We start from the raw sequence: 25,195 nt of genomic DNA, 5'->3' as shown, positions 1-25,195 counted from the left end.
CCGCTCCTGGCTGCGATCAGCGGCGCAGTCGGGGTTACAAAGCGTCGGTTGCTTTAGCTGTTGCTGTTGTTGTTGTTGTTGTTGTTGTTGCTGCTGCTGCTGCTAGTGGTGTTGGTATTGGTGTTGTTGCCATTGGCAGTGCTTGCTTGGGCGTTTGTTTGCTGCGGCGGTTCGCGCCGTGCTTCAGTCAGTCAGGGAATGATCGTGCTTAGCTCCATTACTACCGCTTCCATTGAAGCTCCGCGACTCCGAACTCGCTTTGTGTTACGATTGCGCTGCTAGTTAGTGAATAGTAAATAGTGAATCCAAGCGCCGTAACTCTTTGTTAATTACATTGCCAAAGCGCCAGAGGTTGCTCAAAATCCAGCGACTGGTGAAATCTAAAATCTGATATCCGAATCGAAAGCCCTTCGTATAGTTGTCACACTTTTGCTTTTCGACAGGGAAATCCATTCACATTCACATTCACACAGTCGGGTCAAGATGGCAACGCAAAAGGAAGGTTAGTATCGCAGCTTCGGGCAATTGCAATTGGTATCGAATTGGATTCCACACCACGCACTGCTACCAATTCGATTTTCGGGCGCGTACTTGCCGCGATCACTGTCGCGCCAGGTGGACTGGCTTTCCAATCGAAATCCGATTGCGAGTGCCAGTGCCAGTGCGAGTGCGCCCTTCAAATGTGCTCTTCGCCTGGCACTGGGGGTCACCTACAAAAAGCAGAGGACGCGGACTCGGCCGACTACTGTCTTCTTATCACAGGAGAGGCCACACCGCTCCCGCACCGCTCTCTTCCATTCTACACTGGCCACTCTCCAACTGTCACTCTTACTCTCACTCTTCAACAACTACTACTCCCCCAACTACCCAACCATCCAAGCGATGACGTGTGGCTGCTCTTGGCCATCGGACGGGCTTGGATCCGAGCGGCCAACTAAAACAAACACTCGCTGCGTGCTCCAAGATTAGAACCCGGCAATACCAATAACCTTTAGCGGCAGCGCGAGCACTCCAGTCCCCAATCTCCGTTCTCCACTCTGTGGTAATGACATTGGAACGCATGTATGTGTACATTCTACGCACGGTTAATTAGCTGCCCACCTGCGTTTAACCCGAGAAGCCTTTCCAAAAAGAAGAAAACAACGAGGGACAACAAATGCAAACCCGCTTGGCGTTAATAACATTCAAACGCGTTACCTTGCTCCCCTCTTTTCTCTTTCTCCCTTCTCCATTCTCCACTCGCCCTCTCCACTCGCCAGCTCTCCATTCTCCGTTCTCCATTCTCCTTGCCCCGATGCCTTCGCTTCGTCTGTGTCAATGTCAAATGCGATGCGGCCGAGATTACAGTCGAGCTTCGATAAATGAAACCATGCTGGGTCAAGCAAATCAATCAAAAATGCGGAACGAGGCATAGCAAAAGAAAAATTAAACCACAAAGCAAACTCAAAAGGAGGTTGAAGTCATCTAAGTTCGAGCTAGGCAAGTACCACTGTCGGCTTGTGACTCACAATCTCGGCATTTGAAGGAGCTCGCCAGCCTCTTAGTCACCATCCATCCACGAGTTCCATCCAACTGCTTCGCTGTCTGATCTTCCGAAGCTCCGACCGCCGAAAAGTATGCATCCCCGGGACTCGCAGAGATCCGCCTCGGAATTAGGGTTAAATTCCAGCTTAACTCAAATCTCCGAAGAGCCCAGGTACCCAGCCGTAGAATCACGTGATTCACCAAGACCCATTCACTTCGTTTGACTTTTAAACGACTCACAGCGATTCTCAAAAACGAACGTAGCGCCATGATGAAATGATGTTTCCAGAAGTGCCTATTATCGGAGTATATTTCATGACCCCTCCTTTAGTGCCTCCATTAGTGGATGTACAACCTCTTTTTAACCTTTTCCAAATAGTGGGCTCCTATGTACTGAAAGATACATACATATGTGCATATCCAAAATCGCAATAAAAGGGAGAACAGTTTGCATAGTATATCATAGATCGCAGAGATTTCTCCAAGCGTTCGAGTATATATCATCCATTAGGTGATCGCTATAATCTGTTCCGATCTAAGGGGGGAGGTGATGCCATAATGCAATTCACTGATCATCTGACCGAACGTCTTTCCGCCACGCGATCGACTGAGACTGCCGGCCCAGACTGACGCTGCTCGTTCCGAAGCCAAGATTGCCAAGTTTGGATACATGGTGAATTGTGATGTATGTACACCCGGAGCACTTGGCTTGCACTTTGTGCCCACGTTTGCATCGCCGTCGCCGTCGACGTCGACGTCGCTGCCGGGTTCATCGCTTACACCTTGTTAAAGTCAACCGCAGCGCGGCGATTTATTCGTTTTGTGCAACCGCATCGGAAGATACGCGCGTGCACCTGCTCCAGCTGTTCCACCTGGCCAAGCTTCCGCACCTGCCCCATCTGCCCACAGCTATCCGGCCACCCATTAGCGACCGCCGCGGAGGGTGACCTCTGACGGACTCTTTGGCCAGTCATCGCCATCGGCATCGGGATCGAATCGGAGTTGATTAGACAACGGATCCCGGTCTTATCGAGTGCTTATCGCTCTCTCTTCCCTTGACATTGAATAGACCGTTAAATAGTCTGCACTCGGCCACGGACGGTCAGTTGCCTCCAGGCCCTCGGTGAGTCCTCACGCAGCTCATCCTGACCAAGCTCATCCGGAGTCGAGTAATCGTCAGTGATCTATGAAAACTGAACAAATTTCAAGGGCAAAGTTACTGAAAATTCCCGCACATCTATCTATAACTGATGTGAATTTTTTCTCACCCTGCAGCTAAGAAGTAAAGAACCCCTATACCATTCCTCCTTTATATTTTACTATTAAAACAATGCATTCAAGAAAGTTATAAATCTTTAAGCTACCTGTGTTTAGAATTTAGTTCACTTTGATTAAGTTATGACAGTTGAAAAAAGTTACTCAGTGAAAAAACAACCAGAAATTCCTGGATGTCGACAGCGCTACAGAGTAATAGATTTCGAATAGAATTCAAAGCCAAAGCCTAAAAGATCCACTTTTCATATGTGTCCACAGATCACACCGCCCTGGATCTCATCATTAAGTCACTCAAGTCGCCGACCATGGTCTGCGAGGGTACCCACTTCGACGGCAAGATCCCGCACACGTTCGTCATCTTTGGGGCGTCTGGCGATCTGGCCAAGAAGAAGATCTACCCAACACTCTGGTGGCTCTACCGCGATGACCTGCTGCCCAAGCCGACCAAGTTCTGCGGCTATGCCCGCTCCTCGCTGACGGTCGATAGCCTCAAGGAGCAGTGCCTGCCGTACATGAAGGTGCGTCCGTGATCTAGCCGTGGGCAATCATCATCAAATTAACCCATTCCATTGCACCACAGGTCCAGTCGCACGAGCAGAAGAAGTACGAGGAGTTCTGGGCTCTCAACGAGTACGTATCCGGCAGATACGACGGACGCACTGGCTTCGAGCTGCTCAACCAGCAGCTGGAGCTGATGGAGAACAAGAACAAGGCCAACCGCATCTTCTACCTGGCCCTGCCCCCCAGCGTCTTCGAGGAGGTGACAGTCAACATCAAGCAGATCTGCATGTCGGTCTGGTGAGTATAAGTTCAAGATCAAGATCAACATGCATTGAAACTTGAAACCAGATACTTATGCACGCCTATACCCCATTCTCTTACAGCGGTTGGAACCGCGTGATCATCGAAAAGCCCTTTGGACGGGATGACGCCTCCTCGCAAGCGCTTAGCGACCACCTGGCCGCTCTGTTCCACGAGGATCAGCTGTACCGCATCGATCACTACCTGGGCAAGGAGATGGTGCAGAACCTGATGACCATACGCTTCGGCAACAAGATCCTCAGCTCGACGTGGAACCGCGAGAACATTGCCTCCGTGCTGATCACGTTCAAGGAGCCCTTCGGCACACAGGGACGTGGCGGCTACTTTGACGAGTTTGGCATCATCCGCGACGTGATGCAGAACCATCTGCTGCAGATCCTGTCGCTGGTGGCCATGGAGAAACCGGTGAGCTGCCACCCGGATGACATCCGTGACGAGAAGGTCAAGGTGCTGAAGAGCATCGAGACCCTGACGCTGAAGGACATGGTGCTGGGCCAATACCTGGGCAATCCGCAGGGCACCACCGATGATGCGCGCACGGGCTACGTGGAGGACCCTACCGTTAGCGACGACTCGAACACGCCCACCTACGCCCTCGGCGTGCTGAAGATCAACAACGAGCGCTGGCAGGGCGTGCCCTTCATCCTGCGCTGCGGCAAGGCGCTGAACGAGCGCAAGGCAGAGGTGCGCATCCAGTACCAGGACGTGCCCGGCGACATCTTCGAGGGCAGCACGAAGCGCAATGAGCTAGTTATCCGCGTCCAGCCGGGCGAGGCGCTGTACTTCAAGATGATGACCAAGAGCCCCGGCATCACCTTCGACATCGAGGAGACAGAGCTGGACCTCACCTACGAGCACCGCTACAAAGACTCCTACCTGCCGGACGCCTACGAGCGGCTCATCCTCGACGTCTTCTGCGGCTCCCAGATGCACTTCGTTCGCTCGGACGAGCTGCGCGAGGCGTGGCGCATCTTCACGCCCATTCTGCACCAGATCGAGCGGGAGCGCATCCGGCCAATCACCTACCAGTACGGATCGCGCGGTCCCAAGGAGGCGGACCGCATGTGCGAGGAGAACAACTTTAAGTACTCCGGCTCCTACAAGTGGCACGGCGGCAAGGCGGCCACGGCCAATCTCTGAACGATCGGAGCACACCAATCCGGGCTGGGTTCGCAGGATACTCCTCTCTGTCCTCACGTACATGTACATACATATGTATATATGTATTCTTTGGTTATTTGTAATTCTCTTTGGTCTGTACAAGAATTTTTTTATTAAATATACGAAATAGTGTTTAGCTGGAGCAGAGCAAGCTTCTAACTCATAAACGCGACTAGGTCGCATGTTTATGTACATAAATAGATCCATCAAAGGATTGCAGGTGGGTGGCAAACCCTACAATTGTAAAACTAATTAAATAATGAGGATGCTTCTGGACAGTGTTACTAAGTGGGTTTCGGTGCTGAGTGGGCTAGTTACTAATGGAACCTCTCGAATATTTACAGGCGAACTACAACAAGGGCGGGGAGTGATCCCCCCGAGATCTCAGCGCAAGGGTGGCGGCTTGATGTACCCATCGCCGCAGGGTGCGCTCATTGTGCCCATGTCCATGTACTGACTGGGTACATTCTGATTGGCCTGGGGCACGGGCTGCGGTCTGGGCAGCTCCTGCAGCTGCATGTCCGACGTTCTTGTGGGCTCCTCTTCTGCAAATGTGACGGAGATCCGCACTGGGCTGTAGAACTTCTCCGGCGGAACGGTTGCCGGATAGTACCGACTGTTACTGACATTTGGAGTTTCCGTGGGGACTTCATTTAAGTCCGGCACAACAACCCGGATGTCCGCCATTTTGCGCAGCTTCTGGATGGCAACGACGAGCGTTCCAAGCACCAGCAAGGAGATAATGCCCTCCACGTACCGCATGACCTTCGGCCTCTCGGGCACCTCGCTGTCACCCGACCACCACCGCATCCCTGTTGTCAGGCCGTCACTGTAGTTGGCCGCCACGGCTATCCGGTTCACGCCCTGCATGCCGGAGAAATTGAACGTAGGCTCGCGGGCAAAGGTCGTCTCAATGGAGGAGTTCTCGTCGCAGGCATCGTGCACTTTGCTGGAGAGCGTGCACCAATAGACCATGTAGCCGGTGAAGTTTCCGTGCTCCTCCGGCCCTTGCCAGTTGAGTTGGAAGGTCGTCTTGTTGTAGCTCTCCATGTAAATCTGTCGATACCGGATCGCACTCAGTTTGGGCACCTCCAGCTGGCTGCTCTCCAGCGATCGGCCCACGACGTTGCGGCTCCACACAGTCACTGTGGCCGGTTGTGTGTCATCCCAGTCCGTGAATAGCGCGTACATCCTGTCCTTGGTGGTGGCCACTCTGGTGCTGAAATGTGGATGGGGATCGGTTTATACATACATACGTGTGAGCTCTTAAAGGAGTTCTACTGCATGGGCTTACCCGTACCTGGTGTTCGCCACGTATGTCTGCTCGGCTCCATTGAACTCCAGCTCGTTCAGCGGCTCCCAGTAGACCTTGAGCTCTCTTTTGGCGGGGTAATGGGAGAAGCCATTGGCCAGGAACTTTGGCGGCCGGACGGGCAGGGATGCGTTCGTGATGAGTTCGAACTCGAACCTTTTCGACCAGCGCGAACACGGGAGACGGCGCTTTAAACTAACGTAGAACAACTGATTGCCCTCCGGTGGGTTTTCAAAGCAGACCCGGTCAAAAACACTGACAGCAAGCTTCCGGAGCACGGTGACATTCCTCGACAAGCTGGGCAGCTTGGAGTGGCGGAACGCCACGTTTAGTTCAAAGGTTAGATTCGGGTAAATAATGGGTCTGTTCCACTCCAGACATGTCTGGTTTGGCTTTTGTATTATTTTGGGCTTTCCCTTCGGCCACTCCAGGAGCTGCATTTCGGCTTGGGTCCGCCTGAGCTCCTGGGTCTGGTTGCCCAAAGCATCCATCATGATCAGCCTGAAATCCCTCCACTCCGGTGCACGGCTGTTTGGATCGATGGGCACGGAGCACTCCATTTTGCGCCTGCGGCGTCCGTCCTCCGACTTTCTGCAGTCGACTGGCTTGGCCGTGTCTAACGCCAGCTGGTATTGGGTTGTGTTCTCGAAGTTGCCGTTCTCCATGCGGCTGAAGGTGCATCTCAAGTGGTAGGTTTCTTCGCGGCACTCGAAATCCGTCACATTCAGCCGGGCGTACACTCGGACGGACACATAGTGCTGGCTCACGCCATCCAGAAGGCACTCATACCTGCGCTCCCATTCGTTGGCGGGATTCGCATCCCTGTGCGTCACGGTGCCGTTGTACGAGACCGTCGATGCTATTGTGCCCTGCCTCCGTACATCCATCTTCCTGCCCTCACCGCCTTCACATTTGCAGGTCACCACGCCAACTGTACCGGAACGCCAGCTCGGTTCGTAGAGGGGCTGTATCTTGCAGTTCTCAGGCGTCCCATCCGGCGCACCAAGCGCATCCTCCGCCAGGGCGTGGCCAATTAGCGTCGCCAGCAACGTCAGCAAAACCAGACGGCTTATCCACTTCCTCCAGCCCATAGGTGTTCCTCAATCTGCAATGGATCTTATCGCAGCTTCTGATGCTCGGCCCCTATTGGCATATGTAGTTTGGCGCTGGAAGTAGAATTTGGATAAAGCCTGATTACGTAACTATGTATCACAATGTAGCAAACATTCACTTGAGAGTAGAGCAAATGAGAGCAAACGAATCCCGCAGGGCATTGCGGCTATACGCTTGTCCGAATGAATTCCATGCTGATAAGAGCGCGAGGCTTTATGGCGCTTTATGTGGAGCCAGGCTTACCTCCTGATTGTGGGATCCGACTGCTCGAAAGCGATCTGTGCGACTGAGCTCAATAATCCCACAAATGTACTTAAGTATAACTAAGCTACTTATCGATAGAACCCGAATCAAAAAGCAGAGATCTCAAACCTTATTAAAAAATTATCTTTATGTTGAAATACAGCGATGTGCGTATTGTGTAAATAGGGTATTAAAAGTATAAGCTCGATATGCTAGACGCGTGGATGGTTAAGTGGGTAAGTGTACAGTACGAATATATAAAAAAATACTATTGCGTTACAAATACTTTCTGCCTCACACGCATCGCAAAGAATACAAAATAAATTACAAACGAAAACTACATTCGTCCGAAGAGTTTCCACTAATTACTATAAACAGCTGCCCGATAGTAGTTCTAGTTGCCAGGTTCCAGTTTATAGGCTCCAGGTTCTGGGTTCCTAGTCCTGGATCCGGGGGCGATCCGGTGACCAGATCATGGCGTTGGAAGGGTATGCGGCTGGAGATGAGTTAAATGATCGATGCGAACGCGAGGGAACGATAAAATGATGCACATCCGTGCATGGATGATGAGCGCTCCGGTATCTTAGAGGACGTGTCGATTGTGAGCCAGGGCGTTCAGGTCCTGGGGCGTCACGTAGCCATTGATTTGTGGCTGGAGGCGAGAGTGCTGGTTGCCGCCTCCCGGCGCCCCACCAGCGGTGTGCGTTGGCGATCCCACGGTGGCGGCCAGAGGGGGCTTTATCAACCCACCGCGCTGCAACTGCTCCATGGTGGTGTAGCCGATGTCAGCCATTTTGGGCGTGGGTGCAGCTGGATTTGTGGCCCCAACCGACGGCCCCAACTGGAGCGGTGGAGCAGCTGCTGGCGAAGATCCCGCAAAGGCTGGCCCTCCGGCTTGCGACAGCGGAGCTGCGACGAGCGGCTTCAGCTTGTGCAGATCCGAGGCCTGCACGTAGTTGTCCATGTTGAGCAGGTGGGCCGGGGGAAAGAAGGTGGACGCAGCGGCTGCGGTGGCGGCAGAGGGTACTGGTGGCGACCCAAAGGGTTGAACTGGAGCCGGGTTGAGTCGAGACTGTGGAATGGGAACGGGCACATAACCGCTAAGCGGAATCTGCGATAGCGGCTGGGACATCGGAGCGGGCATTGCATTCGAAGGAACTGGAAACGTGTGACCATTATCTGAGGGACCATTGCCGCCCCAGCTTTTCATCTGCGTGGGCTTTATGTAACCGTTGGTGTTCCTCTGCTCCCTTTCCATGTCGTTACCGCGCTGCTGTTGCTGCTCCCGCTCCCTATCCTGCTCACGCTCCCTCTCCCGCTCCCTGTCATTCTGCACGAGAAGGCCGTGTCGCATGGCCAGGTAGCTGGTGGGCGGACCAACTGCACTTATTGGCCCAGTCTCGTGGTTGTCATCGTATCCATCGCGATCCACGCAGCCGCCGCCACCAGAGGAGGACGCTGTGCGCAGCAGCAACTTGGAGCTCTCACTGCCGCAGCTGCTGAAGTCGTGCGGCAGATCCTGGGGCGTGTATGGCGGCGAGTTGTCCACGCGGGTACAGACGATGCCTCCGCTGACGGACGAGTCTGGTCCGAGACCCAGGCCCAAGCCACCCATGTCTATGGGCTTCTTCAGCGTCTCCATGATTCCCTGCGGCAGCACAAGATCGATATCGGACATCTTGCGGTACTTCTTGTACACCAGGTAGAAGATGACGCCCAGCACCAGGATAGCCACGGTCACCTCGATAGTCTGGTACATGGCTTTGACGCTGTGTGTGTCCGGTGTGCAGATGAACCCGTAGATACCCCAGTCGGATTTGTAGAGCCGGTAGGCGGTCATGTTGGTAGCGTAGGCCTCGAACTGCAGGCGCTCTTCTTCGCCAAGTGCGTTTATGTGTACCTTGCATTCCTGGCTAGTGGCCGACATAAGCAGAGCTGCACCTTCCGCTGCATCCGCTCCGTCCAACTGCGGATGCTGCTCCACGTTGATCGCACGCACCGCCAGCTGGAAGGGATTGTGGTTGGTGCAGCGCGGCGTGGCCATCACATAAGAGAGGTTCCCACCCGGCAGGATGGTGCTTGTCAGGCAGCTGGCGTTGTTGTCGCGCAGCGAGATCTCGTAGAAATCAATGCGTCCCGCTAGCGTCCTTGGCGGCTCCCAGTCGAGACGTGAGCTCTGGTCCGGGTTGTTAATCACGTACAGTTTTGGCGGTGAGGGAACTGCACAAACGATTAGGAGGTTTAGTATGCATTGCTTATTTACAATGGTTTAAGGAGCAGATTGCTGATAACACTCTTAATTTGAATTTTAACCAATAAAAGCACTTACCTCCGATGGCCGTGCTGAAGAGGATCACATTGCTGGGCTCCGAGGGATAGACGGTCCGCGCACGCACGCTGACCTCGTACTGGGTGAACGCGGTGAGATTGCCCAGCCGGTAGCTAATGGGCTTCTCATTGTTCACCAGCTCGTCGGCGGATGCACTTACGCGGAATGTCTCGGTGACGTTGTCGTGGAGCGAGCGGAAGGTACCCTCGTAGGCGCGCACCACGCCGTTGGCCAGCAGCGGTGGCTTCCAGGCGAGCTCCACGCTGGCGCTGGTCACCCGGACTAGCTGCAACTCGCGCGGCTGACTGGGCGCCGCCTCTCCGGTGCGGTTGACCAGCTCGTCGCTGTACTTGCTGACCCGCGAGTCCGAGTACATCAGCATCTTGACGCTGTAGTCCGTGTAGGGCACCAGGTTCTGGATGACGTGCTTGTTGGTATAGCGATCGATGGTCACCGTGGTGCAATTGTCCGGACGGCCGGCCGAGCGCTGGCAGTAGGTCAGATTGTAGCCGGCCAGGATCACCGCACAGACGCGCTCCGACCAGCTAACAGTCAGCGACGTGCTGGTGGCCACATCGATCGAGGGCTCCATCTTGGCCAGATCGTCCTTTTTGTCGCTGCTGCAGATCGCCCAATGCAGGCCCGTGTTGTGCGTATGGTAGTTAGCCGACACGGCCATGTGCAGGGTGAGCAGTTGGTCCGGTGACGTGGTGAACTGATGCAGGTCACTGGCCACCTCCGCGAAGCGTATCGATCCCTCGCACTCCGACTGCAGGCCCGGCTTGGGCACGCACCAGAACACGGTGTAGTTCTGCAGTTCCAGCTGATCGCTCGGTGGATCCCAGCTGAGCGTGTAGCTCTTGTTGGTCGGGTGGTACACGCTGCGTATATTCCTGGGCTCGCGCACCTTGAAGTCCCGATTGCTTATGGGGCCGATCGTCATCGGGGTGGCGTTCACGGACAACCCCTGGCTGTTGCTGCTGCGGATGAGGAAGTGGTGGACGGCACTCATGCTCCAGTGGTCGATCATCGCCGAGTTGGACTCCACCTTGATGAGGCCAGGATCCCTGAAGGAGTCAAGCGGATGTAAATTAGGTGATTACTTATTAGGCGCAGTCCTAACATTATAAGAAAAAACATTTTTAAGATAAGTAATAATAATAATACGCGTATTCATAATTCAAGCGAAACTAGGTTCAACTGCGGTATTCTATTATATTGCTCGTAAATTTGTATTTTTCTTGGTAATTATATATGTGCTGGACCTACAATTATGATTATGATTAAAATTTCCAATCTTTTTGGGAATGGAAAATACATTTTTACAAGTCTTTAGAGGTGGCACGAGTAATTTAATAGGGATAATTTGGCGAGTGTTCAGATGATCCAAAACAGGCGACCAGAAAACTTTACTTATGCACCCTATATACATATGTATATGTGTCAACATAAATACAGATTGTTATTAAAACAATAGTATTATCTTTTCTCAGAATATTTAATTACAAGAAACTCCAGTACGAATAGCAATCCTAATTGAAATGGAAAGAAAAGTTTTTATCTACGTATTCTATTTAATCTACTGAACCTACGATGGCGAAACTGATAATTGGGTTTAGCCCAGAATCAATTCTATATATATTTTTTGTTGATTTCATTGGGATTTTTAAAGCTCTGTGGGGAGAAGAAGAAACGAATTGTTGTTTGTGTCTTATTGTGTTGATATACTGTTTGCTTGTATATACTAAAACCCCAAAAAACTAGAACGAAAACAAAACTTAAGAAAAAATATATATATATAGAAAAAAAATGAAACAATTTCAGAGTAATTTAATGCGCAAAAAAACGCAATCAAGGCGCAGAAAATCCCACAACAAATCATTAATTGTCTAGAAAAAATAGTTTTTAATCTTCGCACTTTTGTATGAAAACGAAGTCTCGAATAAATAATTACAAACAGTACTCAATCTTCTCCCGTTGCAAACACTACAGAGAGTTATTCGAACCCTTTGGAATAATTCTGTGGAGAAGACTGTGTCTTTATGTCGTTAAAAACCTTTAATATCAGAGATGTTTGGCCTCGAAAATGTCATTGTCACCGGCTCGGGTTCTTATATCGCCAAGATTGGTACTGCTCCAGGCTTTGGATGTTGGAGACAAACATGTGTTCCTATGTACATACATAGGTGGGTGTGCACTATAAATATCTGGGTTGTTTTTAGCACGTCTATTGAGTGTTGCTGTTTTCTGATAAAGAGAATCCTCTGGAAAACCCACGCCTTACGCTCCGATATACAGACTCCGAACTGGAGGAAACTAGAGGGCCTCCTCCGAATTCCGTGGAAGTGCATTCGCCCAGAACGCCGCCCAGAACGTCTTCCCATTAATGAACGTGTTTCTGCCTCGCCGCGCCACTGGCGTACATGTGTGTACATCGGCACTTCGGACGAATTGTTAAAAATAAACATTTTCAGCGGAACCCCTACAATGGAAATGTGGCTCCCGGCGTGTGCGCTTGTGCAAATACTACGCCGTATGCCCGTATGGCTGTGTGGCTCGCCCTACGTATTCGCAAGAAGTCGTCGTTCCGGCGAATCTCTCCGGTGACTGGAGACAGGTTTGCCAATGCCCCACTAATTAGTAATTAGGTGCCAAGCACCTCTTACGGCGCACAATCGTACACTGATGCATATGTACATTCGTATCTATCCAAGATCCGCTACTCACACGGCTGTTCCGTTGATGCGATACTCGCTGATGAAGTACCGAAAGTCCGGCCCGTTCAGCTCGTGCTCCTCCAGCGGCTCCCAATAGAAGCGCATGGCCTTCTCCGACGAGTAGACATAGAAGCTGCCGTAGGTGACGCGGGGCGGGCGACGCGGCGGCGCCGGAGCGGTGGCAAACGCATAGATCATGGGCTCGCTCCAGAGCGTGTTGTTCTGGTTGGCGCGCACGCGCACCCGCAGCGTATAGTTGTAACCGGCGAAAGGCAGCTCCGTAAGGCAGAGCGTATCCTTGATAGTCAGCGTGTGGTTGCGCCAACTGGGTCGGGTGATCGGATCGAAGTTCTGCGGCGTGACGCGCACCTGCCAGACCAGGCCGCGATTGTAGTTGGACCGACGGGGCATCTCCCACGACAGGCACACGGAGCTCTCGGTCCTATTGAGCAGGGTCAGGTTCTGGCCAGGTCGCGCCGGCACCAGACGCTCAAAGTGGTTGATCGTAATCGGTTGCGTCTCGTGGCCCAGGGCGTTGGAGATGGACAGTCGGAAGTAGAAGGTCTCGCTGAAGCGCTTGTAGTTGTCGTCGGTAAGATTGCAGGTCACCACTGGCGCCGAGTCGAAGTTGCAGTCCAGAGTGTTGCTGTACCGCCAATCGTTGTTGGTGTTGTAGCTGATGTTGTACTTGGTGATGACCGTGTTGGGCGGCTGGGTGAAGTTGCACACCATGAACTGGAAGTCGTAATCCAGGCAGTTAAAGTCGCGCACCAAGAGCGGCCTGGTGCCCACGTAGACCTTTGACTTGTTGATCACATACTCGTCGCACATGCAGTGGTAGTCGTTCTCCTGTTCCATGGCATTCGTATCGCTGAACAGGATGGTGGTGTTGTTCAGGATCCGGATGTGCTTGGCATCGCGGTAGACGCGACCGCCACCGGTAAAGTATAGCTTCTCCACGGGGCAGTCATCCGCGCTCTTGCCGGTGAAGTAGTCCTCGTTGAGGGTGCAGCTCAGATTAAAGTCGCCGCCGATGAGCTGCTCCACCTTGGAAGGAATTACCCAGCCAGGGTCCAAGATGGCGTTAGCGCCACCCCGGCAGCCGGCGAGTAGCATGAGGAGCAGAACGAGCTGCACCTGAGCCACCATGTTTCTGGTCCCTGGCCCGGTTCTGGTACTGGCCCCAGTCCTAGTCCTTATCCTAATCCCCTACAGCCGCTGCTGTTAAGGTTCACTCTATTTTGATGGCTCTCTCACTCTTTCTCTCTGTCTTTAGCTCTTTTGCTCTCTTTCTGTCTCTCTCTCGCTCTCACACACGCGCACACCGACACGCCGCTCTCTCACACACACAAGAACACCTAGCTGGCCGTGGCACTTGTTGGCTCTGTATTGGTGGCCAGTTCTCGGAAACCGTTTATACGCTGCGTTCCTGGAAGTGGCTCTTAAACATTTCACTGCCCAGGTGTGGGATTTTCGTCCGGGGCTACACTGTTCGGCACTAATTCACGGATACGGCTATCACAGCACTGCAATGCCAATTGCTCGCTTCGCACCTGGTACTGTTACTGTTTTGTCTCTGGTTCTCTCGCAAATGCAGAATCCTCAGTTGGCTAAGGACGGTGATCGCTCTCCTCCCTGCCCCCGCTCGCGTTGCAGACGATATAGTCGACGGTTTGATAGTCTGCAGTGTGACCGCTTATCGAAACTTATCGCAGACCGATATGCGATGACAAGGGCTAACTGGCGCCGAACGGTCACATTGCGTGCGATATGTGCAAGCCATTGCTTTCCACCGTAATTCAAATTGTAAGCTACTGTTTGCTCGTATCTCTGCAACGGCCTCTGCCAAAAACGTGTTCCAAACGAGCAGACGGCTTGGCAGCAGTGTTGGGACAGGTACGCTATATTTTTACCTAGGTAAGGTACAAGGTTTTTACAAAAATAAGTACCTAGGTAAGGTAAAAGGTTTTCAAATTTTTCTGTACCTAGGTAAAGATAAAAGGTATAAAAAAGTATACGATTTTTTAAATTTTTTATTCAGTACTTTTTAAAATTAAAATAACAATTCATATTTCTTTCTTCAAATAATTACCGAACGCAAATTTTGTTGTTCAGCTACCTGGCTTGAGCTTTGGAAACAGAAGAAATTTGCTCGCTTAGGCTCTGATGATTTATTCTCTTCCTTTTTTGCCACTTTTGATTTCATGGCCTCATATGACGCATAGCTGTTTGGATGCACCCTCTACAAAAAAGTATTAATAGAATAAAATATTTTTAAAACATCATAACATTTAATTTTGTGACGGAATTTTAATTTTGACGAAATATTGTATGTGCGTATGTAAAATTGAATGGCTACATCAATATATATATTCAATATTTTGGCGCCAATTATTGTATGTAGAAATGAATGGCTACATCAATATATATCATCCATTTCCAATAAATATTGATGTAGCCATTTATTTTTGATTTGGTATAAGAAAACGTCGACACATCAAAGCACAATTTTTATATTTTCTAAATTAAATGCGCTTTTATTTACAAAATCATTTTTTTCCATGTGCGTATGTATGTACATATGTATAAATACACATTTCGCGCATAAAATATTTTCCGAGAAAATACCCTTTTTACACATTACAAAATTGGTTTTTGTCAATAAAATGTTCTTTAATTTAAAAAGTATTAACGAACTTTTATATCCCGAAGCACAGAACTTATACTTGTTTTCATTTACTTTACTTTACTTTTAACTTGCACAGAAATACACACATATGAACATATAATATATTTATACTATACTTGCCTTAAGATGTTTGTGTAAATTTCCAGTCGAATTTTCGTCGAATTTAATCGCTTTATTTACACACAATACACAATTGACATCTGGCTTAAAAAATTGGCCATTTAAAACATAAGGTAGTTCCTTTTTTTTGAGCTTTCTTTTACGGACATTTTTCGTCTCTTATGGACAGTTTTGGGTTCTTTCACAAATTGTTAAGGTATGATCAAATGTGAGTGTTTGATTTAAGCTAATAATAACCGAACAGCATTTGCGTGGAAAATTGTGCAATTAGAATCGAAACATAAATAATTTCCTATGGTGGAATCAGCTTATTATTTTATTGATTATTATGTTCAAAGAAAAATTATCAAAAAGTCTATTTAGTAATAAATAATAACACAAATATTTCAGTACCTTTTTACCTAGCTTACCTAATTCTCTAGGTATACAAAAATTTGTACCTAGGTAAGGTAAAAGGTAGCATAATATTTGTATACCTAGGTAAGGTAAAAGATACCACAAAATTGTACCTAGGTACAAGTATCTAGGTACTCCCCAACACTGCTTGGCAGTGGCTAAGATTCGTTGGACGCTTCAATTACCTGTTATCGATATATCGATTGGCGATACGTCAGCCCTGGCGTGTGTAAAAGTCAAAATCGAAACCGAGCGTGAGTATGTGTGTGTGCGTGTGAGTGAGAAAGTGACGAATTACTTTTCATCAAATGGGAAATAGTTTAGTTTGAAAACACGTATCTATCCAGAACACCGAAAAATTCGAGACGTGACAACATCTAGCAACAACAAGCTAAATCGGCGCAAATAGAACTAAACGAGAACACAACAACTACACCATCGAAATGGCGGAAGGCGGCAGCAAGCGCATCAACGTGGTTGTAAAAACGCCAAAGGACAAGAAAACGGTCGAGGTTGACGAAGATTCTGGAATAAAAGACGTGAGTACGAAGCGCGTGACCCGCCTGGTTGCAGGTGGGTATCCAAAACCTTCTGGCCCTTTCCATTCATAGCGATGGGCTCACAACCCTGCTCTTTGCCCACACCCCCCCAAAGTATTGGGCAATTAGTGCCCGTAATCGCGGTACAGTGCACTTTGCCTAAGCCGCACACAACACACGCAGCTGGTACAGTGCACTTTGCACAGTACAGTGCTCGCTGGCCGCGTAGCCACCGAGAAGGGTGGTTCTTTCACACATCACACAACACCCATTAACCCACATAAATTGAAGCAGGGGCATAGGAAGACACATTTAATTGAAAGGGGAACTAGATTCATGGGCCCATAATAATGACAACAATCACACAATTCTCGCCCCACAGTTCAAAATTCTGGTTGCACAAAAGTTCGAGGCGGAGCCCGAGCAGCTCGTGCTCATTTTTGCCGGCAAAATTATGAAGGACACGGACACGCTTAAGATGCACAACATCAAGGACAACCTGACGGTGCATCTGGTGATAAAGGCGCCGACGCGCAACAACGAGGTGCCGGCTCGCCAGCCGGCTGACGTGCGCCAAACGCCCTTTGGCTTGAACCAATTCGGTGGCCTGGCCGGAATGGAGGCACTTGGAGCCGGTTCAAACACCTTTATGGACCTGCAGGCGCGCATGCAGAACGAGCTGCTCAACAACAGCGACATGCTGCGCTCCCTGATGGACAACCCGCTAGTGCAGCAGATGATGAACAACCCGGAAACCATGAGCCAGCTGATCACGTCCAATCCGCAGATGCAAGACCTGATGCAGCGCAATCCCGAGATCTCGCACATGCTTAACAATCCGGACCTGCTGCGCCAGACGATGGAGCTGGCCCGCAATCCCTCGATGCTGCAGGAGCTGATGCGCTCGCATGACCGGGCCATGTCGAACCTAGAGTCGGTGCCTGGCGGCTACAGCGCCCTGCAGCGCATCTACCGCGACATCCAGGAGCCAATGATGAACGCGGCCACGGAATCTTTTGGTCGCAACCCCTTCGCCGGCCTAGTCGACGGCGGTGGCTCGGGAGCCGGCATCAATCCGCAGCAGGGCACCGAAAACCGCAATCCCTTGCCGAATCCGTGGGGCGGTGGCGGTGCCAATTCGGCAACCAATGGCACAGGCAATGGCTCCGGCGCCGGAAATCGGACGGGTGATCTGCCACCAAACAATGTGCTCAACACGCCGGCCATGCGAAGCCTGCTCCAGCAGATGGCCGACAACCCAGCCATGATGCAGAACCTGCTGAACGCGCCGTACACGCGTTCCATGATGGAATCCATGTCCCAGGACCCGGACATGGCCTCGCGCTTGCTAAGCAGCAGTCCGCTTTTGTCTAACAACCCCGCCCTGCAGGAGCAGGTGCGTCAGATGATGCCGCAGTTTATGGCCCAAATGCAGAACCCCGAGGTGATGAACATGATAACCAACCCGGACGCAATGAACGCCATCCTGCAGATCCAGCAGGGCATGGAGCAGCTGCGCAGCGCCGCCCCAGGTCTGGTAGGCACCCTAGGCATTCCACCACCACCACCGGGTGCAGGCTCCGCAACGGATCCAGGCAGCGGCGATGGGAGCGGGGGCAACAGCGGCGCCAGCACCAACAACGTCTCGCCGAGCAGCGGCCTCAACGCTGGCAACACCGGCACCGGCGGCCCAAGCCTGGCTCCGGGCGGTGGTCCCAACGCGCAGCTCTTTAATGACTTCATGATGCGCATGCTCAACGGGATGTCGAACAACACGGACAGTACACAGCCGCCGGAGGTGCGCTACCAGTCGCAGCTGGAGCAGTTGAACGCGATGGGCTTTGGTAACCGGGATGCCAACTTGCAGGGTGAGTGTCTTAGTGGGTCCATGGCCGTCTGGCGTTCGTGATTCTAATCCGCACCCTTGTGACTTACAGCTCTGATCGCCACCTTTGGGGACATCAATGCGGCGGTAGAGCGACTGCTGTCCCTCAACCAGTTGTCCTTGAGTTAACAACGCTAAGCCATTTCCAAACTGTACACAACCTGTCTATATATCTACGAACTACATATATATCTACCACCACAGCCCTGGAGAACGCAAACGAGAACACGATGAGAAAGGGGGACGGGTCCTTTTCCCAAACATCCCGCCCACAAATTCCACGGTCAGCGCTGCTGATCGCTTGTTTCCCCATCAAGCCGGAAATATCTTGAATCCTTCATACTCACCCACATGCCAACATTACCAACACACCAACACCCCTACAACACAAACAGGCGGCTCCACACGAGCATAGGAGCCTTGAAAACGGAGAGATACTAGAGATGGATGATATGTCGCCGGTGAGAATGTTAGATAGAGATCGCATACCAAAGTGTCAGCACTTGCGTTGTTGATATCATTTTTTTTAATTATTTACTTTTCGAGAGCTCGGATAGAACCGAACGCTCTGTTAGACACCTGAGAATCCTTAAAGCGGAAATGTGTTAACCGAACACCAACTAGAATATGCATACATAATGCATAGTTTTGCACGCCCAGACACAACAAACACACACACACACTTCAACCGAAATGTTTCACGCATTTACCCTATCTGAGAACTTCGTTGATTTTCAATAAACCTAAACGGGCTTGTGCTCTTTTGTCAGTGATAATGTAACTATTGTCGTAATGTAACTATTGTCGTAAACACGTGTAAATTCCAGTTTTGTGCTCAAGAGAGAGCGCAGCGGCGGCGCTGTTCCAATGTGCAATGATTGGAGCAGTAATCAGAAGCTCTAGGATCAGACAAGGTAGTATCCTGTGCTCTGGTCGGTCAGTCTAGTTTTAGTCGGGTGCTAGTGGTGGTTACAGCGGCAGTCCTTCTGATTCGCCTCCCTTTCTCGCGATCCGAAAACGTTCTGGAAATAACACAACTGCAAACAGGACAACGTACAGTAGATATCGGCTTTATGCTTACATGCGAATATGCTATGAAATGCATACAAGCAATACAAGTAGTCAATCAAAATGGTTATCGATTCGTTAATATAAGAGCAATCTCCAAGCGTTATTTATCCCATCCCGTTTTCAGAGGAATACAAATGTAAAAAGTTGTTGCACACAAGCAATTGCATGCTAACGATATCTACTGTAAGTTAATGTGTGTATATAGATATATATAAATATATCAAAATATTCCATGGTGTTAACAAAAGACGTAAAACTATTTAAAACTCCTTAGTAAAGAGAGAAACCCCAACAATAATTTGTAATGTAATTTACTCTAAACTTTCGTATGCCTATAACCGACTATTTGGGTTCCCATTTTTGATTATTTTCAATCACATACTTTCGAAACGCTTTCCTCTGTGCGCTCACCGTTTATATAAGCTATGAGTTCAGTGTATACCCTGTAAGTGCCACCACCACATAGCCTCGCTCCTCAGGTGAGCCGACTTCATCGTGCGATTTGGTTGGTGGCTGGTCTGGTGGGCTAAAGGGCTAGTGGGCTGGTGGTAGCGGTAGTGGTAGTGGAGCTGTACCGACTCGAAGGCGATCGAAAGAACCACGTTTATTTGTTTAGTGAAGGAAGTGGTGAGACAAAGTAATTGAATGTAAATGATCACATGTTTTAAAACAGTAATAAAGCTACTTTGGTTTTAGATTATAGCCACCCTCGTGTTTTACTATCATCCACTTCCAATGCACCCGAATTCCAGCTCACCCACTTCAGCTGTTGAATCTGCGCATAATTAGTAGCTAACACTTTTTAATTGACATTTCTTGCCTTTACTGCATCTTATACGTACAAAATAAATTAAAATAAAAACTTGTATCACCACGCGCAATGCTTATGCCCACCAGTTATCCAGAACATTCAAGATCCAGTCCATGTAGTAAGTCACATTGGTGTAGACATTTAAGCCTGCACAGGAATTCAGGCCGTAGATGATAAAGCCGAGCTGGAAGGTGCGATACCTGCCCATGTGCAGTATCCTCGCGCTCATGGGGCTACCGGAATCCCCTAGGCACGCGTTGCTGCGGACGCATATCTGGGACTCGTCCACCTGCCTATTGAACTTCGAGCTGCAATTCAGGCGATCAATGCGCTCGATGATGCGGTAGCGTGCTTCAGTTGTGCTCCAGCCGGTGCTATGGAATCGGTCGACGGCTGGCCATGTCCCATTGATGAGCAGGCAAATGGGGCGGACAATGTCTAGGAGATAGGCAGTTCTGGTTCAGACTTTGGAGTGCCCCGGCTGGATATGCCACTTAATTACCTGAGTACTGCACCGCATGCTGCATCCGAAGTATGGCTATGTCGTTCTGTTGGGTTTGATTATTGAATTGCGAGTGAACGATCTTCTTGTCGACCCTAACACAATTTGGATCCAGCCTGCAATATTCTCCAGGATTCCGTCGGTCGAGCGAAAAGGTTGTACCAAAGTGCACATGCCTGCAGGAAGAGAGATTTGGGAATGAGCTGCCAACACACACATGCATGACAATGGAGGACTTACATTTCATCAGTGAATACGCAATGTGCTGCCGTCAAAACAAATCCTGTAATAGTTCAAAGATCGCCTTGCGTGAATAAAATAACCCTCATTCATCATTTGATTGAAACACTCACGAGATTTGATGAGAGAGCCTCTGCATTTGACCTCGCCGTTCACTATCAGCGAAACCATCCACGGATTCACCAGTCTATCAGTCCGCGTACCACTGTACGATCTTCCGCATGCCATGTCGAGCAGGAGAGCCGATCCTTCTTGGGACTCTAGGAACAGGAAGGCCAGGATCAGGACTGCCGCTTTTACTTTTCTCATTGTAGCTCTAAACCTGGACTGAAAACTAAACTCCGCGCCATTGGCTTAAATATGGTCCTTATCGGGAGTTCTTCGCTTCTGCGAAAGGTACAAATTCGGCTAAGTTTTGGAACATATGACTCATATCCATCCAAATCCATACATTTACGCACTTTTCTCATAAAAAATTGATGAGTTTCTGATTAATTGGAATAACGGAAGTGAATTTCTGACGTTCATTTTATTTAAAATATGACATTTTTGTTCCATTTTCGAACTTCATATTCCATTTATTATTATTATTATTATATTATATTATTATTATTACCTATGTAAATTTGAAACCCTTATGCACATAAAAACAAAGAAAAAGGACTTGGATCAGAGAAAGACACACTGATGGTGCGAAAGAAACGGAGTACTCTTCTCATCTAAAACCCTATAGCCTTAAATGATCTGCCTATCTTAACAAGTTATTGTAAATTAATAGAAAAATTTCTTTTAATAATTTGCGCGATTTTCTAGTATAGGGAGACATATCATTCCCGTTCCGACTTTTAATGGCTATCTATAAAACTAGTCTATAGAATCGGACGGAAGGACTTCCTCAACCATAATACAAATCTTTTGTATCTAACAGTTATTCATATGCGTCGAATAAGAGTGAAATGACGTCGGAGTGCATAATGACATCATTGGTTATCGCTGCGATTATGAAATTTCCGGCATTTCCGGTACGCTTATTTACATTGGAAGCTGTGGATGGTCACATAAGAGTGCCTGGCCAACCGACCATTTTTTAGAGGAAGCCTTAAAAGGAATTCGAACGCTTTATTTGAGTAAAATCGCAATCAGCTTACAAACTTAACTACTAGAAATCGGTGCGGCAAGAAGAACGAAATCCTGTGGATAAGAAAGGCATCAACATTCAGACAAAGTCTGACTTTCGTAACTTTTCCATGCGTTTATACATGTATGTACGTTTGCAATTGGTTTATTACAGCAGCGGCTTGAACGAACAATCGAAAGACATTTAGTATAGTATGTTATAGTAAGTTATAGTACAACTACGGTTAAGGCACTCATACACTCTAGCACGCGCACAGGCACACACACCAAATATCGTACAGCTAAATAGGGGATTAGTCATGTCGGCGGATGGGGATGTGAAGGCGACGGAGGCAGAGACGGAGGAGGTCAGAGCTCCTCGAAGAAGGCCACCCGCGCCTTGGTCGAGCCGGACTTGAGCTTCTTGAGCGTGGAGTATTTGTTCTCGCCGGCCTTGATTTGCGCCTCGCTTAGGATGTCCAGGTTGCTCTGGTTCTCCTCAATCTTGTGCGGCGCGATCTCGGAGCGCAGGGTCTGCAATTGGTTTTGCACCTGCTTTTTGGAGTTGCGCAGATAGTCGAGATGGTTGCGCTCCATCTCGTTGGTGATCTGCTCCATCTCGTTGTCGGTAAGGATGAACTCCTTGGGCTCAAAGTCGTCCGAAATGCCGCTGGAATTGTCTCCTTGAACCAGGTAGTGCGACGAGTGGGTGGTCAGCTCGGCGCCGCCGGCGGTCTCCAAGTCATTGGTTGAGCTACTGGTGATTAGGGAGGGCGTGCTGATGGCAGCCATGCTGGACGCCGTATTGGCTGCGTGTGACACACTGGAGGCGGTCAGCAGGCTGTCCGTGGAGGACTTGCGGCCGCTGTTGAGGAAGTCGAGCAAGCGAGCGGTGGCCTCGCGCTCCGCCATTTTGGCGCAGATCAGCTCCTTGCGCAGCTTCTCAGTCTCGGCCTCCCGCTTGTCATTCTCCACCGTCAGCTGGTGGACATAGAAGTCGGCGTCACGAATCTTCTTTTCCAGGTCGTGCTTCTCCCGCTCGATTTTCATCTGTCGCTCGCGCAGCCGGTCCATTTCCGTCTTGAAGTGGTTTGCCTTGCACTCGGTCAGCTGCATCTGCTCCTCGTTGACACGGCTCTTCTCGAAGTACAGCTCCTTAGTCTCTTCGGAACGCCGCTGAAATATAGGAAGATACACAAATATTACACATCAGGAGCCACTAGTTGGAGTTAGGTTTACCAGAGCGTCGTTGGCCATGCGCATCTCGTTTTGCAGGTGCTCCATGCTCTTCTCCAGCTCGTAGCGCTCGTGCTCCGCCTTCTCGCGAAGCTTCTTTTCCCTAATGAACTTCTTGCGTTCGATCTGGCGGCGTTGCTTCTCCTCCTTGGCTTGAGCCTTCATTTGCTGGATTTCCATGGTGTCCGGCTTGCGGCGGCGCATATACAGATCGTGGTTGCCCTTGCACAGGTCAAGAATCTGCAAAGAACACGGAACAAATTTAGTATTAATATGGGAAGTTCAATAATAAAAACATCCATTTCAGTTATTAGAGCTGCCCTTACCATCTTGTTGATGTGGAGGTCCTGCGAGTAAAATATAAAATTCGAGACCTTGGCATCCACCAGGCGAATGGTGAACTTCTTGTCGTCGAAGCTGACGTGCCGTATCTCGTTCCACTGGAACGTGGTCTTTGGCGTTAGCTTATCGCGCTCGTCGTAGATGTTCAGGCCCACAGAGGTGACGCCCAGCCACAATTTGGTTTTGTTCTTATTCTGATGGGCAGACAAAGGATTAGATTCGTTTACGAATCGCGGAATTTAAGGCTCTCACCGTAATAGGAAAATAGTTAACGCCGTACATGTCCAGGTCCTGAGCAATCTTCAGGTACTCCATCTCCACCTCGTCGCGCGTCATGGGCTCATGGTCCATATACCACGTCTTGATGCGTTCCTCCCACATTTCGGGCGTCATCTGGTACTGGTCGGTCACCCCCTTGGGCAGGAGCTCACCCCCGGCCAGCATGCCGTCCTTGTAGGTCTCGTAGTCGTACGGCCCGTACTGCACGTGCACCGCGTAGGAGGCCAGCAGCACGGACGCCTCCGGGCGGCAGTAGATGTCCATGGAGAGGATGCTCTGCTTGACCTGCAGGAAGAACAGGTGCTGCGTGATCTCCTGGATCAGCTCCTCGCTGACGTTCTCCGGAAAGAACTTGGCGTAGAAGCTAAACACGTACACATTGTTACTGGCATGCAGCTCAACGCGCTGGTCGCGCACCCGCTTCTCCATCTTCAGCCAGGACACGTTGCTGCGGGTGTCGACGTACTGCAGCCCGAAGTACCAGGACTCGCGCAGCCCGATGGTGCGGCACACAAGGTCGAACAGATCCTGGCCGGAGGCACGCGGCTCCAGCTTAAACTCCAGCTCCGAGTCGAAGGTGCTCACCCGCACCGACAGGGAGCGGTTCTTTTTGGAGCCGAACGGGCTCATTGCGATTATGTGATGTGTTGTTGTTGGATGTGATGCGTGAGATGCAATTGGATTGGAATCGGAACTGAGTGCCCTTGTGGGCAATTCGTGGTAACCTGTTGCGTGCAGAGGGACTTGTTGCTGCCCTTGCTCCTGCTATTATGATCTTTGGTCCTTCTGATCCGGCTGCTCCTGTGCCAGCTAGTGGCCCGATTCGTGGTTGCTGCTCCTGCGGTCCTCACCAATCGCGGACTGCCTCATTTTGCAGCCAATTCGATGCTCCGGGCGATGGCAATTTTGGGCTGAAGGCTGCGAGCGGAAAGAAAGAAAGAGTAAGGCGCTTCGTTTATGCGTAGTCGCGATTTGTGAACTGTGTGGCAACGGCATCCTGGCGCGCACTTTACGCAGTTCCACTCAGCTCCTTTGGGGTGAAAACTGATTGGGAGGTCGGCAGAAGGGATTACTCATCGATGGATTGCAATTATAGGCAACTTACTCGATGGTTTGCACCGCAAATCGCAATTGTACGACAATTTCCCGATATGCGCGGCATAAACACAAACAGTGTGACCAGCCGTGGGCTGGGGGAAAAAACTTCTCTAGCAGACTCCTTGTATATTTAGTAGGGTGATTCTCTTACAATTTTACGGTAGTATTAAAATACTTAAGACTGTCCATCTCAAACCTCATAAAGCTTTAAAAAGTCAAAATATGAACTTTAAAACATACTAAACCCTCAGCTTTCCATTTTTCAAAGTTTGCAAAAAGTGGCAAAATTGCGGTAAAAACCACGGCGGTAAAATACCATGGTGGTAAAATACCGCGAAATGTCTATTCAAATTTTACACTCTATTTTCCAATTGT

The 25,195-nt window shown here is 49.9% G+C and overlaps 6 protein-coding genes across 10 annotated transcripts; 2 read left to right on the top strand and 4 right to left on the bottom strand.

Moving 5' to 3' along the window:
- The first annotated feature begins 262 nt into the window (after positions 1–262).
- On the top strand, positions 263–4,924 carry LOC120455500 (glucose-6-phosphate 1-dehydrogenase). Of its 2 annotated transcripts, XM_039641760.1 has the most exons (5): positions 263–281; positions 444–502; positions 3,058–3,317; positions 3,380–3,597; positions 3,684–4,924. In XM_039641760.1, the coding sequence occupies exons 2-5, from the start codon at positions 484–486 to the stop codon at positions 4,759–4,761; spliced, it is 1,575 nt and encodes a 524-aa protein (XP_039497694.1). In that variant the 5' UTR covers positions 263–281; positions 444–483; the 3' UTR covers positions 4,762–4,924. The 2 variants fall into 2 exon arrangements, with proteins under 2 accessions (XP_039497694.1, XP_039497695.1); XM_039641761.2 differs by lacking the exons at positions 263–281; positions 444–502 and adding an exon at positions 2,330–2,647.
- On the bottom strand, positions 4,878–7,488 carry LOC120455498 (cytokine receptor). 4 transcript variants are annotated; one of them, XM_039641754.1, is made up of 3 exons: positions 7,468–7,488; positions 6,077–7,260; positions 4,878–6,001 (listed from the first exon to the last, which is right to left on the bottom strand). In XM_039641754.1, the coding sequence occupies exons 2-3, from the start codon at positions 7,183–7,185 to the stop codon at positions 5,167–5,169; spliced, it is 1,944 nt and encodes a 647-aa protein (XP_039497688.1). In that variant the 5' UTR covers positions 7,186–7,260; positions 7,468–7,488; the 3' UTR covers positions 4,878–5,166. The 4 variants fall into 4 exon arrangements, with proteins under 4 accessions (XP_039497688.1, XP_039497689.1, XP_039497686.1 ...); XM_039641755.1 differs by having other exon boundaries at positions 6,083–7,260; positions 7,451–7,486; XM_039641752.1 differs by having other exon boundaries at positions 7,451–7,482.
- Positions 7,489–7,573: 85 nt separating this feature from the next.
- On the bottom strand, positions 7,574–14,201 carry LOC120455497 (cytokine receptor). Its single transcript, XM_039641751.2, has 3 exons — positions 12,507–14,201; positions 9,780–10,846; positions 7,574–9,670 (listed from the first exon to the last, which is right to left on the bottom strand). The coding sequence occupies exons 1-3, from the start codon at positions 13,643–13,645 to the stop codon at positions 8,034–8,036; spliced, it is 3,843 nt and encodes a 1,280-aa protein (XP_039497685.1). The 5' UTR covers positions 13,646–14,201; the 3' UTR covers positions 7,574–8,033.
- Positions 14,202–15,940: 1,739 nt separating this feature from the next.
- On the top strand, positions 15,941–19,898 carry LOC120455586 (ubiquilin-1). Its single transcript, XM_039641959.2, has 3 exons — positions 15,941–16,240; positions 16,623–18,108; positions 18,178–19,898. The coding sequence occupies exons 1-3, from the start codon at positions 16,145–16,147 to the stop codon at positions 18,252–18,254; spliced, it is 1,659 nt and encodes a 552-aa protein (XP_039497893.1). The 5' UTR covers positions 15,941–16,144; the 3' UTR covers positions 18,255–19,898.
- A 182-nt stretch (positions 19,899–20,080) lies between these two features.
- LOC120455675 (CLIP domain-containing serine protease B15) lies at positions 20,081–21,246 on the bottom strand. Its single transcript, XM_039642079.1, has 5 exons — positions 21,211–21,246; positions 20,863–21,136; positions 20,750–20,792; positions 20,510–20,685; positions 20,081–20,445 (listed from the first exon to the last, which is right to left on the bottom strand). The coding sequence occupies exons 2-5, from the start codon at positions 21,056–21,058 to the stop codon at positions 20,081–20,083; spliced, it is 780 nt and encodes a 259-aa protein (XP_039498013.1). The 5' UTR covers positions 21,059–21,136; positions 21,211–21,246.
- A 769-nt stretch (positions 21,247–22,015) lies between these two features.
- On the bottom strand, positions 22,016–24,969 carry LOC120456320 (moesin/ezrin/radixin homolog 2). Its single transcript, XM_039643081.1, has 5 exons — positions 24,828–24,969; positions 23,696–24,640; positions 23,428–23,637; positions 23,105–23,341; positions 22,016–23,041 (listed from the first exon to the last, which is right to left on the bottom strand). Exons 2-5 carry the CDS (start codon positions 24,350–24,352, stop codon positions 22,235–22,237), a joined length of 1,911 nt encoding a protein of 636 aa, XP_039499015.1. The 5' UTR covers positions 24,353–24,640; positions 24,828–24,969; the 3' UTR covers positions 22,016–22,234.
- Between the last annotated feature and the right edge of the window lie 226 nt (positions 24,970–25,195).

Source organism: Drosophila santomea, chromosome X, assembly GCF_016746245.2.
Source record: "Drosophila santomea strain STO CAGO 1482 chromosome X, Prin_Dsan_1.1, whole genome shotgun sequence".
Classification (NCBI taxonomy): Eukaryota; Metazoa; Arthropoda; class Insecta; order Diptera; family Drosophilidae; genus Drosophila; species Drosophila santomea.
The sequence above is the reverse complement of the archived record's forward strand: the minus strand, read 5'-3'. Positions and strand labels throughout refer to the sequence as shown.

Coding starts and splice junctions, on each gene's coding strand:
- LOC120455498 (XM_039641754.1), bottom strand. CDS start 7,185: ATGGGCTGGAGGAAGTGGATAAGCCGTCTGGTTTTGCTGACGTTGCTG. Junction 6,002..6,076: donor GTGGCGAACACCAGGTACGG/GTAAGCCCATGC, acceptor TCCACATTTCAG/CACCAGAGTGGCCACCACCA.
- LOC120455675 (XM_039642079.1), bottom strand. CDS start 21,058: ATGAGAAAAGTAAAAGCGGCAGTCCTGATCCTGGCCTTCCTGTTCCTA. Junction 20,686..20,749: donor TGCGTATTCACTGATGAAAT/GTAAGTCCTCCA, acceptor CTCTTCCTGCAG/GCATGTGCACTTTGGTACAA. Junction 20,446..20,509: donor GCATGCGGTGCAGTACTCAG/GTAATTAAGTGG, acceptor CCTATCTCCTAG/ACATTGTCCGCCCCATTTGC.
- LOC120455586 (XM_039641959.2), top strand. CDS start 16,145: ATGGCGGAAGGCGGCAGCAAGCGCATCAACGTGGTTGTAAAAACGCCA. Junction 16,241..16,622: donor AAGATTCTGGAATAAAAGAC/GTGAGTACGAAG, acceptor CTCGCCCCACAG/TTCAAAATTCTGGTTGCACA. Junction 18,109..18,177: donor CCGGGATGCCAACTTGCAGG/GTGAGTGTCTTA, acceptor TGTGACTTACAG/CTCTGATCGCCACCTTTGGG.
- LOC120455497 (XM_039641751.2), bottom strand. CDS start 13,645: ATGGTGGCTCAGGTGCAGCTCGTTCTGCTCCTCATGCTACTCGCCGGC. Junction 10,847..12,506: donor CGCATCAACGGAACAGCCGT/GTGAGTAGCGGA, acceptor TGACTCCTTCAG/GGATCCTGGCCTCATCAAGG. Junction 9,671..9,779: donor CTTCAGCACGGCCATCGGAG/GTAAGTGCTTTT, acceptor TCGTTTGTGCAG/TTCCCTCACCGCCAAAACTG.
- LOC120456320 (XM_039643081.1), bottom strand. CDS start 24,352: ATGAGCCCGTTCGGCTCCAAAAAGAACCGCTCCCTGTCGGTGCGGGTG. Junction 23,638..23,695: donor TTAACTATTTTCCTATTACG/GTGAGAGCCTTA, acceptor TCTGCCCATCAG/AATAAGAACAAAACCAAATT. Junction 23,342..23,427: donor ACCTCCACATCAACAAGATG/GTAAGGGCAGCT, acceptor TGTTCTTTGCAG/ATTCTTGACCTGTGCAAGGG.
- LOC120455500 (XM_039641760.1), top strand. Junction 3,318..3,379: donor AGTGCCTGCCGTACATGAAG/GTGCGTCCGTGA, acceptor ATTGCACCACAG/GTCCAGTCGCACGAGCAGAA. Junction 3,598..3,683: donor CAGATCTGCATGTCGGTCTG/GTGAGTATAAGT, acceptor ATTCTCTTACAG/CGGTTGGAACCGCGTGATCA.